The following is a 17,180-nucleotide window of genomic DNA, read 5'->3' as shown; positions in this document are numbered from 1 at the left end:
CCGTTCCAAATCTCTAAACATAAAAAGTATCCGCCTGTGGTACATCTTCCCTGATCACTGAGGAACGTGTCTGTATATGCAGGATGGCAAGTAGACGGAGTGCATGTAGTACATTGAATTTTAATGGGCTAGACGTTTGTGTTCCTAAGGGCCCATTCACACGAACGTGAATAACGTCCGTGTGCTGCGGATGGAAGTCACATGCACCCATTGATTTCAATGGGGCCATTCATACATGCAGGAATAGTCATGCAGCATGTGTCTGTTGCGTGAAACTCACTGCATGTCCTATATTGGTGTGTTTCCACACACCTACGCGCCCATTGACGTCTATGGGTGTGTGAAAATCACGCACGGCACACAGATGCACCCCGTGTGCGGTACGTGACTTGCGCATCAATTCGATTGAAAAAAAATAAAAAATATGTGCTTTGAGAGTGTGCAAATAACACATGCGTTATGCATCAGTGTGCTTTGCGAGTGGCAACACACACGGACCAGATTCACACGCGTTTTTCACGCGCGTGAACCTGATATGCTCGTGTGAATGAGGTCTAATGGATTGGGAAGGCAAACATGTTGCCATCCTGACAAGTTTATAGTGAAAATCTTGATAAAATAAATGCCCGTTATTCAATTTCTAGTGGTAGTGCATGAAAGGATTGCTAAACATTTATTGAATAACGGCTTGTGCTCCAAATTTGAAGTGTACATAATTTACAAACATAACAGAATGCTGCTCCATTTCGCCATGTTTCATTTATGCACTTAATTGAACATTTAAGCATCAGTGACTTCCACAGGGTTGCTGAGAGAATAGTCATTGAACGATATGCAGAACATCAGTATTTAAATATTTACAATGTGAAGGTAATGGTTGCAGTTAGCAGTGCTGTATTGCAGTCTTGTATCGGCAGTCACAAAAAATGGGAGAGTCTAACACTACGACGAGGCTCTTTTCTGTTCGCTGAAAGGCGATTCATACGCCTCCATAGGAGGACACGTGCACATCAAATGTTGATCACCATAGATATCATCGATCCGAGCAATTGTGGGCCAGAATTTACTCTCCGGTTTGACGTAAGGCTGAAAGAAAAAAAAGAAATTATTATAATATATATATGAAGTGTAAAAGAAGCCATAAAAATTACCAGGTTATACATGTACTCCACATACAGTATGCAAAATAAATTTAAATGAAGTGCATAAAACAAAGACCTGCCTGGCAAGAGTAGCAATGCTTTGTAAACATGCAAACCACACATCAGGTGGATTTCATGGTCTACTTCAATCCTATCACTCAAGTTTGCTTGATGATACACCTATATGTGCGTTTTGCAGACTCCTTTACACCTGGTCATACTATGATATGTTAGAACACCCATTTGGTCTCCACACATGTTGCGCCCCCCCCCCCCCCAATCTCTGCCCAAATATTCAGATTTGTCAATTAGGAGCATGGGAATACTGAAGGGTAAATTTAGGGTCTGTAATGGTTAGATTTTCAAAATGGAAGAAACAAAACTATTAAAGAATGAGTATGTAAAAAGGTCATTAATTTCTAAAACGTTTAAACGGAAATATTTGATAGTTCGTGCTAAAAATGTCAGTTCTGCCCAGTATGTATATGCTCCCACCCCAAGACCCATCATGCTATGTTGTTGGGCATCTTCATTTATGAATACAGCAGCAGAAGAAATAACCCTTACAAGCCCTGCAGTATACAGAATAGAAATACAGCTACTCCAAATTTATACACTCAGGCCCTGCAATATAGGTTTGTTTAATATACTATGCAAAACTAAAACTTCATATTTTTCACCCAGAATAATCCCTTAATATTCAAATATTCTAAACAGCATGTAGGACTGGCAGTTCCCCCAATTCACCAGACCTGTTTGAAACTTGTCTGGTTTCATGTTTCTTCTGCCTCAGATAGTCCTGTTCTCCAAATGTGTTGTGCATTTGTACACTAGAACGCACCACAACTCAAAAGTAAGTAGAAACGACAAGAGTAAGGCTTTCAATTTAACAAAATCCTACCAATGGGAATGCAGCCACCTCCCGTGAGTATGGGCGGTCCCAATTAGAAGACGCAATGCATGTTAGCGTGTGGGGAGACATCTAATAAAAAAAAAAAAGGGACAAAAAAAAATTAAAAAAAAGGGTATCAAATTTTATATTATATATATATATATATATATATATATATTATATATATACACACATATACACTTATTTTTTCATATTCGGAATGAAAACTCCACAATAGTTACAAGGAATTAGTCACAAGTGAGTATCAAACCTGCATTGTAATGAAACGTGAACTAGGATTGTTTTTTTTGTATGGGCAAACAAACTAAAAATGGCATACAGAAAAGCATAAAAGGACTCATCTGGGGTTAGCTCTTGAGCCTATGCAGTATTGTAGTTACACAATGGCAGAGATGTCTGGATCGGAAGTACATTTGTGTTTGGACAGGCTAGTCGAGAGGAGCCCTGTAGAGTTTACGTATACGCCAGCAGTTCCACAGGCTGCTTAACATTTCAGTCACATTGTCACAGTACTATCTAGTATATTTTACCTTTAAAGGATTAACTCTGGAGTCCATTCTACCTTCTTCAATATCTGCAATTTCCTGTCTTAGATTGATCATGGCATCACAGAAGCGATCCAGCTCAGCCTTGTCTTCAGATTCGGTGGGCTCAATCATAAGCGTGCCAGCCACAGGCCATGACATGGTTGGAGCATGGAAACCTAGGATAATAACAGAAGACCTAAGAGTTACAAAAACTGTAGGAATGGAGTGTTTTTTTTTGTTAAAGTAGAGAATTTGAAAACAAACCCAAAAAAAAAAAAAAAAAAAAAAGGGTTTGCAGAAATAGATTATATAAACACTACGTGTATGCATATCAATGGCAGGTAATGGCTACTATTCATTTAGATTTGTTACGTTCTCTTCTTGCTCCTTCACTTACTATTCCTTTCTCATTGATGAAAACTATGAAAACAACAAGAGAAGTAGGTTCAATGTAGGAACCCAACCAGGCCTCATTTATCAAACACACCGAACAGTAAAAATGGTCTTATTGCCCATAGCAACCAACGTAGCCTTCCATTTTTTTTAGAGCAGTTTAGGTGCATGAGGAGCGCCAACTGGTTGCTACGGTAACCAGGCCAGATTTTCTGTTGATAAATGAGGCCAAATGGAAAGGATTTATCGAAACTATTGCAAAGGGACACTGAAGGAGTTGCTCAGTTTTCTTCTGGGGGACTTTGAAAAAAAAGTAGCAACACAATAGGTTTCTCTGGCATCTCATCACATTTCTTCTACCTCAGACGACCATTCTGTGTCTGCTAATCACTCCGGTAAGCTCTGCAACACTGCCTAACAAGGAGAATACATAATGAGCTCAGCAGCTCACAACACTATGGCCGTGTTCCCACGTAGCGTAAACATTGCAGAATCTCCGCAAGGAATTCAGTGTGGAAACTCCGCAGCATTTACAGCAAAGTGGATACAATTTTGAAAATCTCATGCCCACGCTGCGGTAAAGAGACGTAGCGAAAAAGTTAATAAATTTACCTGCGGTGCAGATTTTAAAGCTGCAGCATGTAAATTTATGCTACGTTTTCGTTGCTTTTCTGTTGCGACTTTTGCGGAGGAATAGCAGTGATTCCGCTGCAAAAGTCGCAACACTTGGCTTTCTGCAACTCAATAATAAATTCTCATTTTTTTTTCTATTAACTACCCAGAACTCCCTGCTTCTTCCTCCAGTCCGGTCTCCTGGGATGACGTTTCATCGCATGTGACCACTGCAGCCAATCACAGGCTGCAGTGTCATCCGGGGAGACCCGACCAGACAAAAAAAGGGACGCGTCACCAGGACGATGGCCTAGGCAAGCATGGGTTTGTTCGTTTTTATTTTTTTTATTTTTTAATTCCTACGCTGCTATCCGAAAAAAAAGCACTACAATGGAGGTGTGGTCTTTTCGGACGGAATGTGCTGCATGGTTTTTATGTAGCGTATCTGACTCGTGGGAACCTCGCCTGTGAATGTAGCTGTGGAAGAGAATAGACTATAAAAAAATAAATAAAAATGGAGTAGGTACTTTAGGGATAGTACAAAATATTACATTTAGAAAAAATAAAAAATAAATATAAATATCACACATCCTCCACAGTTTCTACTCACCCATATGCACATGATCACAATTTTTTTTAAATCACTACTTATATTGCTTGTTTGGAGTGGAGTAGGAAATGAGACTATGGTCTTAAAATGGTTTGGAGGGTAAATGTGGGGTCTGAAGATTAAAAAGAAAAACAAAAACAGGGAAGTACAGTTAACTGGGTATAAATACCATAGTCTTGCAGCCTTTTTGCAAAATCTACAGCTTCTATATTAGCAGATTTCTTGAATGGTCTTACATCAAGGATAAATTCGTGAGCCACAAACCCTGAAATAAAATTTTGAAGCCAATTAAGTCAAAACGCAATCTTGAGAACGCTGCCTTAAAAAAAACAAACACCCAAATAAAAAAGTTAAATGCTTATACTAACCATGTCTAACTGAAACAGCAATAAATTAGACGCTATACGCAAAAGCTTTAAGCCTCATGCACACGACCGTATTGGTTTTGTGGTCCGCAAAACCATGGGTCCGTTGCTCATCGGTGTGCGCAATCCGGAAAAAACGCAGATAAAAAAAAATAAAAAAAATGCAATGTTTGGGGCTAGTAGCTGGCGTAGATTTCCCATTCTGGTGCATGCAAGACCAGAGATGTGTGTAATGCGGCACGTATTTCTTAAAGCGCTCCAGGATTTATTTCTTTTTTGCCTATACAGTGCAGTACAGTCCGATAAACGAAAACTGGTATACACAGGAGCCTCTACATTATTTTTTTATTTTTTTTAATGTGCCATTTACATAGTTGCCATCATTTAACATTTTTGGCGGGGGATTCCACTCCAGAAGCAGCCCTTCACGTCACTGTCCGTATATGGGTAGTAACATCAGGGGATTCTCCTTGAGTGGAATACCTGGCCAGAGCGATGATAAAACTCTGGGGATTCTGGTCCAGGAGGATCCCCTGACTTCAGCCACTGTCCGTATATGGACAGGGACGTCAGGGGCTCCCTCTAGGAGCGGGCTCCTTGGCAGCGCTCTGCCATTCACTCTTCCTGGAGCGGAATCCCTGGCCAGAGCAGGGAACGGATAGTTTTATGCTCTGCCATAGTACTCAATTGTATCTGCATTCTGAAGACGCAGATACAATGGAGTATAGCAGTTTCCTGGACAGTAGTTTGCTGGGACGGTTTGCCACTATGCATTTGAGTTAACTGCCATCTTGGTTCCTTCTTCCCCTCGGATATGGTTCCATTAATGCAGCCTACATTTGCCACGATGCATCTGGCTTTGCAGAAGCAGAGGGGGTGAAGTCTCACCACATTGCAGTGTGAGAACAGAAGTCCTATGTCACAGAGCAGAGAAAGTGATAGATCAAAGTCCTATCTAAGGGCAGAGTCTGTGTATATTATGCAGCAGTTTGTCTTCTCTGCCTCCTGCTTTTGGTTTCTCCAAGTCAATCCAAACAAGAAGTAGACCGTGAGCAGAAGCTCAGAAACATACTGGACTTTCTGCACACAGCACTCAGATGGTATAGACAGGCAATTCGAGTCAGGGGAGCTATATAACTGCAGTTAATCATGGTTTGGACTCACCCATTATATAACTGAACTCTTTGTGCCTTAGATAGGGTAGAAACAGTGGCGTAGCTAGGATGGGGGGGGGGGGGGTAAATACTTTATATTGTGTTATAATAAAAAAGGTCATTCGATAGTATTGAAGAAACATTATGTGGACGACGACAGTTAAGCCAAACTAGGTCAGCTATTTCAGTACCGGGAATGCATGAGTAATGACAGTTGTAAGTCTTCCAAATGTAGGCACAAATGTCAAAAACATTAAGATACGCCTATATTCTGGGGTATTTATGAGACAGACAGACATGAGGGTGGTGGCCATCTAGGTAGACACCCAAGGACATACACCAATGCCAACGATGAAGACACACACCCAGGCTAAGCAAGATGGAGACGACAAGTGTCCCATACAATGACTATGTAAGAAGATATCTTTATTCTGTATTACAATCGAAGCTATATTACAATATGGATCTGTTTATGTATCTCTGCTATAGTATAATTTTTATTACTAGATCTAAATAAACTAACCATTTTTTGTAGAAGTTTAGTATACCTCATATTGAATACTGATCAAGAATATTGAAGGAAACATGGTCAATATTAACTATTTAGTGAGTCAGAAAGAACGACATTTAACAGGGTTGCAGCGGTCACAATTGCGACTGGGCCCCGAAGCCAGGGAGGCCCACGTCTATAAAAAAAAGTTACTGCAGTAACTTGGGCCTATGTAATAAAATACACAGGCCCCAGTTACTATAGTAATAACAATATGGGTTTGGTCCAGAGTAAGTGTTACACGAAACAGGCTGTTGCCCACTGGGATCATCCTCCCTCACCCCTCTTCTATTTCAGGAGTAGAAATTAAGAAAAAGCAGCAACTCCCCATCCTGTATAAAAAAAAAAAATTTTTTCTTTGTATTGATGGAAAGCCAGACCGTTATTCTTCAGCTGAGCAACACCATGACCGGTTATACAAACATCCCCTCGGAGACATACCCACTCCAAAGATAACAGGTCGGCACTACTCACAGGCTTCGCTTTGAGTTTTTTTTGTTTTGCATAAGTAATAAACCATATACTTACCCTCCTTGTTCCTGAACGCAGCGGAGGTCCGGACATCTTCCAGTGTCACGACGCTGTGCGGCGCGACGCTGGATGGCGTCAGGACCTCCCCCGCGTCCAGAGCCGAAAGAGAGGGCAAGTTAAACATTACTGTCTGCTGGGGCCCTGTGTCTAAGCCCAACATGTGGTAGGTTTAGATACGTGGTTCAACAGACAGTATCTCACATGGGCCCTGTATCTAAGCCTACCACACGTGTTACCAATGTTTTTTTTTTTAGGTTTGTGCTTTTTTTACAGGTTCGGATGTTGGACTACGTTGGATTAGAGGACCGTTTTTTTTTGGTTTCTTTTAAAGTAAGTGTGTGTGTGTGTGTGTGTGTGTGTGTGTGTGTGTGTGTGTGTGTGTAGGGGGGGGGTTAGGTCAATAAATTAAAAACATTTTATAGGTCTATTTTTTTTTAAACTTTATAGCTACCACCTTAGTAATCGCCGCTGGCTGATTGACCGTGTTAGCCGGTGAAGAGACTAACACTAACCCCCCATTATTACCCCAATACCCACCGACACCAGGGGGGCTGGGTAGAGCCGTGTACGAGTATAGATATGGGAACACCCTAATAACTGCTGCCTAACACAGCGGAATGGCCACCCTGACCAGGGCGATCCCACACTTGATCCTACCTAACATGCCCTAAATTCATCCTAACATAGATTGGTACAGGAGGAGGATTGTATTAATTAGGGACCGATATACAGATGAAATAGTTATTTATACTGAAAGAGTAGGAACAAATGTAAAGTACCAATGGATGTATCACAAACCATCTATATTAGCACACTATATTAGTCGCTAAGAGACATCAAGTTTGCATAACACAAATCACCAAGGGATAAGTTGGAGTAGCCTACAAGGAAATACGAGTATTTCACACAAATTGTTAAATCATTTTTTAAACAGATTCCTTCTGTTTAATCTAAGTATTGAGGTCTGCTCCTTTTCTCTAATTATATATGGAGAAACAAATAGAGACTTTAGACTTGCCTCTAGACCCTCGGAATAAGATTTTGTAGTGTTTTTCCAGCCTTTTTGACATGTAATTGGCATTCAATATGGCAATCTCTGTTGCATGCTTAAGTCCTTTTGCCCCCATCATCTGTAAGAAATAGAAATCTTTGTAGAATATCTCTATTAATGTCTTTCATACTTTAATTTGATATTTTGCATAGGAATGTCACTATTTACTAAGGTATAAAACAAAGAAAATAACTTAAGTTACTCCAATTGCTAAAGTACACTAACCTTGATATAGGCCCATGAAATGGGCAAAATTGCACTTGAACCCCATGGGGCTGCGCTTATAGTGCCCAATGGCCGAGCATCATTGTCCTGCTGCAAGGGTATTACTGGGTGGCTTGGTAGATATGGGGAAAGATGTTTCTTTCTGAAAAAGGACAAAATTGCTCAAATGTGTGCCTTGTTCATTATCACATTCAAATCCATGTACATAAAAAAAAAACAACTATGAACAATAACATTGTCGATTTTATGGTTATCTGCTACAGTGCAAGTTGCAGGAATCTTAAACATGGGTTTAGGCTACTTTCACAGTGCAGCTTTGATCAGCATTTTGGATCTTTTTTTGCATGCACTCCTGGTTTTGGCATTTTAGAAAAAAAATATATATATATATCTTTTCGTATAAATGGAGGTTATAGTATGGATCCATTTTCATGCCTCAAGACATGCATTTTACTCAACAGCACAGATACCGTACTTATTTTAAACATCTCACCACAATAAAAAGTTTGTACAGCGGATATGAAGTAAAAATACATTTTAGAGACTACTCACACTCCTATAGGTCCCATTCCAGGGCCTCCTCCACCATGGGGTATGCAGAATGTCTTATGAAGATTTAAGTGTGAGACATCAGAACCATAGTCTCCAGGACGGCAGAGCCCAACCTAAGTGTAAAAGCAAAAAAAAATTACATTTTAAATTATAAGAGTTTCACTCTTCTGTACACATGCAGAGCCCATCTGTGGCTAAGCATTATTACTGTGTTTTCCTAGTCTTTCCTGTAGGGGAGGGGAGGGGGTGTGTGATAAAATATTATATTAACCCTTAAATGTTTAAGGGTATGTTCACACGAGGTCATTACATCCGTAATTGACGGACGTATTTCGGCCGCAAGTACCGGACCGAACACAGTGCAGGGAGCCGGGCTCCTAGCATCATAGTTATGTACGACGCTAGGAGTCCCTGCCGGACAACTGTCCCGTACTGAAAACATGATTACAGTACGGGACAGTAGTCCGGCAGCGAGGCAGGGACTCCTAGCGTCGTACATAACTATGATGCTAGGAGCCCGGCTCCCTGCAGTGTGTTCGGTCCGGTACTTGCGGCCGAAATACGTCCGTAAATTACGGACGTAATGACCTCGTGTGAACATACCCTAACAGTTTCTATTTTTTTCTATACTCTTAAGAGTATGTCTCACTTCAACAGATCACTAACAATCCACTATTTGATAAATGTATTTTCCAAGTTGATCTCCTAGTATCACAGGTAGCAGGTATGCCTTACAGGCATTATGCTGGGTTAGAGGATAACCTAACATTTCTCCTTGTCTAACCTTACTCTTAACATTGCTTAGCTCGCATTAAAGGGGTTTTCCCCATCAGAGACATTTATGACCTATCCACACCTCTGGGACCCACACCTCTCTAGAAAGGGGCCACCTAAACCCAGTTCTAGCTTTTTGCACTCATGCTGCCTCCCAGCCACTTGCACAAACAGCGTAACTCGCTGAACAACGCTGTTAACTGAAACTCCCACACAACTGATTAGTAGTTTACGGAAACAGCTTAGCTCGCATGCTATGTTTCTTCCGTAACTGCCATTTACTACTATGGGAGTTACGGAAACAGCTCAGTGTGTTACGCGGTTTCCGTAACTCCCAACCAGGTCATCAGGAAGTGGCCGGGAGTCCGCGTGAGCACAAAACCTATAACGGGGTTTAGGGGACCCCGTTCTAGAGATAGGTGCGGGTCCCAGAGGGGAGACCCGTATGGGACATGGTAAAACCCCTTTAACCGGTTAAGGACTAGGCTGTTTTACAGCTAAATGACCAGAGCAAATTTCACAATTTTGCTATGCGCTTCTTTACATGACTATAACTCAGCAGGTGAATAAAGTTCATCTTTGAATTTTACACTTTTTAAAGGACAGATAGGGCTTTGTTTTAGTGGCATTTGTCAGTATATATCATTTATTTTTTTTCACTAAAGTGGGCAAAATTGGAAAAAAATGCAAGAATTTAACAATTGCGTCGGTTTATGCTAGCATTTTTCACACACGGTATGAACCACGGCCAAAATTAATCTCCTTTCACATTCTTCCACTTCTCCCGTGCATGGGGATACCAAATATGTGAGCCTTATTCACTGTGCGGGCATGTGCCAGGGCTTGGCATAAAAGGAGGCTTTTTGGCCTTTTCGGTCCAGGAATTTTGCATTTGATTTTAGAGCCGCATACTGTTTTCTGGGGGGTGTAATGCTGCTGAAACATTAGAATCACCCCATAAATGACTTCATTCGCACAAGTAGACCCCACAAGGTTTCCTTCAAGGGGTTTATCATATTTTTAGCAAGTCCAGTTTTCTTCTGAAAGTTTCTTGAATAAGATGGAACAAAATAAAATCAGCACTTTTTTAGCAAATGCGTCAGTTTAGGCTAGTATTTTTCACACACGGTATAGACCACGGCCAAAATTCATCTCCTTTCACGTTCTTCCACTTCTCCCGTGCATGGGGATACCAAATATGTGTGCCTTATTCGCTGTGCGGGCATGTGCCAGGGCTTGGCATAAAAGGAGGCTTTTTGGCATTTTCGGTCCAGGAATTTTGCATTTGATTTTAGAGCCGCATACTGTTTTCTGGGGGGCCTAATGCTGCTGAAACATTAGAAACACCCCATAAATGACTTCATTCACACAAGTAGACCCCACAAGGTTTCCTTCAAGGGGTTTATCATATTTTTAGCAAGTCCAGTTATCTTCTGAAAGTTTCTTGAATAAGATGGAACAAAATAAAATCAGCACTTTTTTAGCAAATGCGTCAGTTTAGGCTAGTATTTTTCACACACGGTATAGACCACGGACAAAATTCATCTCCTTTCACGTTCTTCCACTTCTCCCGTGCATGGGGATACCAAATATGTGTGCCTTATTCACTGTGCGGGCATGTGCCAGGGCTTGGCATAAAAGGAGGCTTTTTGGCCTTTTCGGTCCAGGAATTTTGCATTTGATTTTAGAGCCGCATACTGTTTTCTGGGGGGCCTAATGCTGCTGAAACATTAGAATCACCCCATAAATGACTTCATTCGCACAAGTAGACCCCACAAGGTTTCCTTCAAGGGGTTTATCATATTTTTAGCAAGTCCAGTTTTCTTCTGAAAGTTTCTTGAATAAGATGGAACAAAATAAAATCAGCACTTTTTTAGCAAATGCGTCAGTTTAGGCTAGTATTTTTCACACACGGTATAGACCACGGCCAAAATTCATCTCCTTTCACGTTCTTCCACTTCTCCCGTGCATGGGGATACCAAATATGTGTGCCTTATTCAATGGGGGGGCATGTGCCAGGGCTTGGCATAAAAGGAGGCTTTTTGGCCTTTTCGGTCTAGGAATTTTGCATTTGATTTTAGAGCCGCATACTGTTTTCTGGGGGGCCTAATGCTGCTGAAACATTAGAATCACCCCATAAATGACTTCATTCGCACAAGTAGACCCCACAAGGTTTCCTTCAAGGGGTTTATCATATTTTTAGCAAGTCCAGTTTTCTTCTGAAAGTTTCTTGAATAAGATGGAACAAAATAAAATCAGCACTTTTTTAGCAAATGCGTCAGTTTAGGCTAGTATTTTTCACACACGGTATAGACCACGGCCAAAATTCATCTCCTTTCACGTTCTTCCACTTCTCCCGTGCATGGGGATACCAAATATGTGTGCCTTATTCGCTGTGCGGGCATGTGCCAGGGCTTGGCATAAAAGGAGGCTTTTTGGTCCAGGAATTTTGCATTTGATTTTATAGCAGTGTACTGTTTTCTGGGGGGCCTAATGCTGCTGAAACATTAGAATCACCCCATAAATGACTTAATTCACACAAGTAGACCCCACAAGGTTTCCTTCAAGGGGTTTATCATATTTTTAGACAGTCCAGTTTTCTTCTGAAAGTTTCTTGAATAAGATGGAACAAAATAAAATTACCTTTTTTTTTTAACAATTGCGCCAGTTTATGCTAGCTTTTTCACACACAAAATGGACCACGGACAAAATTCATCGCATTTCACATTCTTCCACTTCTCCCGTGCATGGGGATACCAAATATGTGTGCTTTATTCACGGGCATGTGCCAGGGCTTGGCATAAAAGGAGGCTTTTTGGCCTTTTCGGTCCAGGAATTCTGCACTTGATTTTATAGCAGCATACTGTTTTCTGGGGGGCCTAATGCTGCTGAAACATTAGAAACACCCCATAAATGACTTCATTCACACAAGTAGACCCCACAAGGTTTCCTTCAAGGGGTTTATCATATTTTTAGACAGTCCCGTTTTCTTCTGAAAGTTTCTTGAATAAGATGGATCAAAATAAAATTAGCAATTTTTTAGCAAATGCGTCAGTTTATACCAGCATTTTTCACACACGGTATAGACCACGGTCAAAATTAATCTCCGTTCACATTCTGCCACTTCTCCCGTGCATGGGGATACCAAATATGTGGCCTTATTTATCACATAGAGATGTAGGAGGGCGGACGATAGAAGATTATTTCACAAATCGCTTTTTTTCAAAGCTGGTTTTACAAAACTCAACAGAGTTTCTATAACACTTCCAAAATATCTGCTCTTGAAGCAGAGATCCCAAAATATTCATCTAGTGGTATAATGGGAATTTATTTTTTGGGGTTTTCTAAAATAAGAAATTTCAGGTTAATGCAAATGGAGCTCTCCAGCAGATGAACTTTAGAAAACATCAAACATGACATCCACCCCCCACCCATTCCCTCCCTCACCCTTGGAGTAAAATCAGGGGAAAAATAAAAACGTAATGTAGGGCAAATATATTTTCAACAAATTAACTAAAATCTAATAATTCAGAACAGTGTGGTATTTTTTAAAACATGGCTCAATGCACAGGCCTGGTTGCGAGGGACATGAGGGACAGAAATATCGGGAATCTTTGCGGTGCCCGTCTTTTCTGCAGACGCGGCACTTTTTCTGGGGGTTGCTTCTGGTTGCTGTTGGGGGAATCCGACTGACGAAGTGTCTTTCAGTCAGTCGCGTGACATCCTCAGACTGGGGGCATTCTCGGGTGTCCTGAACATCAAAAATGAGGCCTTCAATAATTTTCTCCTGGAAATCCAGGTATGTGTCTCTGCCTCTGTTTTTTTTATAGAGCACAAATGAGTTGTGGATGGCCACCTGTAACAAATAAATGGCCACCTTTTTGTACCAGGTTTTAGTTTTGCGTTTTACTAAATAGGGCTGTAAAACCTGGTCGCTTAAATCCACCCCCCCCATGTACTTGTTATATTCGGACACGCTCACTGGTTTGTGCTTGTCCGATGTTGCCCCTCTTTCCCTCACTGCCACTGTTCCTGCGGTATGAATCGTGCTTAGCACATACACATCTTTGCGATCCCTGAACTTGACCGCCAGCAATTCCTCAGATGCATAAGCACAGGAGTCCCCCTTTACCATGCGCTTCCCCACTAATTGCTGTGGAAAACCAATTCTGTTTTTGCGCATGGTACCACATGCCCCAGTCCTTGCAGCATGCAAATGCCTAAACAGGGGCACACTGGAATAAAAATTATCACAGTACAGGTGGTACCCCTTGTGAAGCAGAGGCTGCATTATCTCCCACACGATCTTACTGCTGGTGGAAAGATCAGGGGGGCATCCAGGAACATTTATTGTGCGGTCCCGCCCTTCATAAATCCTGAAGGCGGTGGTATATCCTGACCCGCTTTCACACAATTTGTAGAGCTTAACGCCATATCTTGCCCTTTTTGAAGGTAGATATTGGCGAAAGCTAAGTCTGCCATGGAAGTTGAGGAGGGATTCGTCCACACTTACATTCTGCTCAGGGGTGTAGAGTTGCAGAAATAAATTATTCAGGTAATTTATTAGCGGTCTTATTTTGAACAACCGATCCCGGTTTGCATCGGTACTTGGGGGGGCCTGTGCGTTGTCATTGAAGTGGAGGAACCTCATTATTGTCTCATAACGAGACCTGGGCATTACTGCAGAATATACTGGGGTGGCTTGGGCGGGTCTTGTTGACCAGTAAGACCTAATGGAGGGCTTTTTGACAATACCCATATTTAGGGTGAGCCCCAAAAAATTTTTTAATTCCTGCAAATTGGTGGGCGTCCAATCTCTGGCATGGGTGGATGAAGGTTTCTGCCTTATATATTGCGTGGCATATAAATTTGTTTCGTGGACAATCTGATTTAGGATGTCGTCCGTTATAAATAAATGGAAGTAATCCATTTGGACAAAATTTGTATTGTCCACGGTTATGCCAGGAGTGGCCGTAAATCCGTGGATTCTAGGCCCAAAAGATGGGGCAGGTGCCCATACAAGAGCCTGGACTGGAGGGACCAGGCTGTCCCGTGCTACAGCGCTACTTGGCCCTGCACTTTCATGTTCTGCAGTTTCGACTGCATCAGGGACAACGTCCCCTGAAGATGAACCTGAAGTGACGCTGTCATCGTCACTACCTAAAACAGGTTCCATCTCGGACGCCATCTCTGATGCGGTCTCCGACTCAGACCACAGCATGGCGTATGCCTCCTCGGCGCTAAACAACTTCCTCGCCATAACGTAACACTAACACTAACTAAACAAATTTTTTTTTTTTTTTTTTTTTTTTATAAAACACACAAACTAACTGCTATATATATCTACACTACCGCTAACAAAAAAATAAACCGCTATTGCTATATATATTATATATATGTGGATATATATATAATTATATACTCCCTACCTGCCTATTCTAATAGAATAAAAGAAAGAAAGGTAGATAGATAGAAAAAAAGATAGATGGATAGATAGATTGTATAGATAGATAGAAATCTATCTATACAGAGAATGTTTTAGTGTAACTGTATTTTTTTTCACTGTATTCTTCTGGCAGCAATTCTCCCGAGTCTCTTCTTCTCCTCAAACTGAAACAATGTTTGAGGAGAAGAAAAGAGGCAGGAGATTTACTGCCAGAAAAGTCAAAATAAAACAAATGTGGTCGCTGTGATAGGTTTTCACAGCGACCACATGATCAGGGACCATCAGATTGGTCCCTGATACTCTGCCCAGTGCCCAGAGCTGTTGGTAACAGCGAGGGCACAGGGCTGTGTGCACGCGATCGCGTGCACACTGTTTTCTATGCAGAAATGCATGTGATCGCTGTGATTGGTTGTCACAGCGATCACATGTTCAGGGGCCAAAAGATTGACCCCTGACATTCTGCCCAGTGCCCATGGCTGTTAGCAACAGCCAGGGCATAGAGCTGTGTGCACGCGATCGCGCGTGCACAGTCTCTGAAGTGCGGCCGTATATATACTATACGCCGGACTTTAGAGACCCTGGCCGCTGGCCGTATATTTACGGCCAGCGGTCGGGAACCTGTTAAATCAATAATAACGTCTGCAGATTGGGCAAGATAGGGTTGTAAACGATGAAGATCGACACAGTCTACTCATGGCACACCACTCCTGAGATAGTGGCTGCTGAAATTTGATAGAAGCATCCTCACCTGGGCATTCATATTTGCTCCATCCAAATACACTTGACCACCATGTTTGTGTATCAGGTCACATACATCACTTATATCCTCCTCAAAAACCCCATTGGTTGAAGGATAGGTGATCATTATGGCAGCCAAATTATCCTTATGTTTGTCCACCTATATAATAAAAAAATATATACAAGGGAAGATATTTTGTTATGCAAGATTGTAAAAGATACAAGAGGTGACTAATTATAATCCACATAAGTTAGAAAATTTATTTTTTACAATTAAAAAGGGTTTTTCCAAGCTTAAAAAGAACAACTATATATGTATCCATACAACAAATGATGGACATCGGCTCAGAAGCAGAGTCGGTGCCACCATCCCCGGGTGTCAGCTGCATGTTACAGCTGACACCATGGGATAATGGCGAGCACTGAAGTTTGCTCCGATCCCCGCCATTAACCCCTTAAATGCAGCGGTAAAAAGCGATCACTGCATTTAAGGGGTTTGCAGCTCATCGGCACCCCAGCAATTACATTTTTGGCCTCCGGTTGCCTTTGCCACACATATTTGGCATAGCCACGTCCGCAACGGCCTTGGACTGTAAAAATATTATGTTATTTATTCCACGCGATGAACGCCAAAAAAATAAAAAATAAAATAAAAATAACACGTAAAAACCAATGCCAGAATTTCTGTTTTTTGGTCACTTTGCCCTACAAAAATTGGAATATATAGTGATCAAGAAGTCGTATGTATCCAAAAATGGTACCTATAAAAAAAAAATTATAGCTTGTCTCGCAAAGAACAAGCCCTCATGCAGCGGAGTCGATGGGAAAAAAAAATAATAAATAAAATTAAAAAAAAGGTATGGCTCTCACATTTTTACAAAAAGTAATATTGTGCAAAAAGTTGTAAAACCTAAAAATGTGCTATAAATTAGGTATCGCTAGAATCGTACTGACCCGCAGAATAAAGTCAACATGTCATTTATAACGCATGGTGAACGCTGTATATAAAAAAAAAACAAAAAAAAACTAAAAACTATGCCAAAATTGCTGTTTTTTTGGTCATCTTGCCTCCCAAAAAAAAAATAGGATAAAAAGTGATCAAAAAGTCGCATGTACCCCAAAATGGTACAAATAATAGCTACAGCTCATCCTGCAAAAAACAGCCCTCATACCACTACGTCTATGAAAAAATACAATTAGTTAAGGCTCCAATAAGTCAGGAAATAAAAAATATGCATTTGTGCAGGCCCGAGGGGGAACATTTCTCCTGTATCAAGAGGCATTTTTACAAAGGCTCTAAAATTAGGGAGCCAGGAAAGGGGGGGGGGGGGACCCAAAACACATCTGCTGGAAGAAGAGGGTGCCCGTATTATACCTGGACAACACTTTGCAAATTTGCAGTTTGGGGAATTTTGCTGGGAGTGTGTGGACCAAAAGGGGTATAAGTAAGGACACCGTTTAGAAGTGCCACACTGGCCTGTGCACAGTGCAGGACTTTATTTCTGCCCTCCACAAACCAAAAATGAACTAGAGATAGACACACACACAAATATGTAGACATACATATATACTGTATATACAGACACACAAATACATA

At 41.3% G+C, this 17,180-nt stretch overlaps 1 protein-coding gene across 2 annotated transcripts in view; it reads right to left on the bottom strand.

Annotated features, from left to right (window-relative positions):
• Positions 1–657: 657 nt before the first annotated feature.
• The window catches only part of GLDC (glycine decarboxylase), a 69,581-nt gene continuing 53,058 nt past the window's right edge, over positions 658–17,180 (bottom strand). The window contains exons 17-24 of one of the 2 annotated variants that reach the window (XM_075827292.1): positions 15,594–15,743; positions 8,626–8,738; positions 8,074–8,215; positions 7,816–7,927; positions 4,367–4,462; positions 2,586–2,758; positions 2,044–2,124; positions 658–1,086 (exon numbers count right to left, since the gene is read on the bottom strand). In XM_075827292.1, the coding sequence (XP_075683407.1) occupies positions 943–1,086; positions 2,044–2,124; positions 2,586–2,758; positions 4,367–4,462; positions 7,816–7,927; positions 8,074–8,215; positions 8,626–8,738; positions 15,594–15,743 (1,011 nt within the window). In that variant the 3' untranslated portion in view covers positions 658–942. The remainder of the gene's footprint in view (positions 1,087–2,043; positions 2,125–2,585; positions 2,759–4,366; positions 4,463–7,815; positions 7,928–8,073; positions 8,216–8,625; positions 8,739–15,593; positions 15,744–17,180) is intronic. The other variant, XM_075827301.1, reaches the window with a different exon arrangement.

Source organism: Rhinoderma darwinii, chromosome 1, assembly GCF_050947455.1.
Source record: "Rhinoderma darwinii isolate aRhiDar2 chromosome 1, aRhiDar2.hap1, whole genome shotgun sequence".
NCBI classification, from domain to species: Eukaryota; Metazoa; Chordata; class Amphibia; order Anura; family Rhinodermatidae; genus Rhinoderma; species Rhinoderma darwinii.
This window is presented reverse-complemented; position numbering and strand designations above follow the sequence as displayed.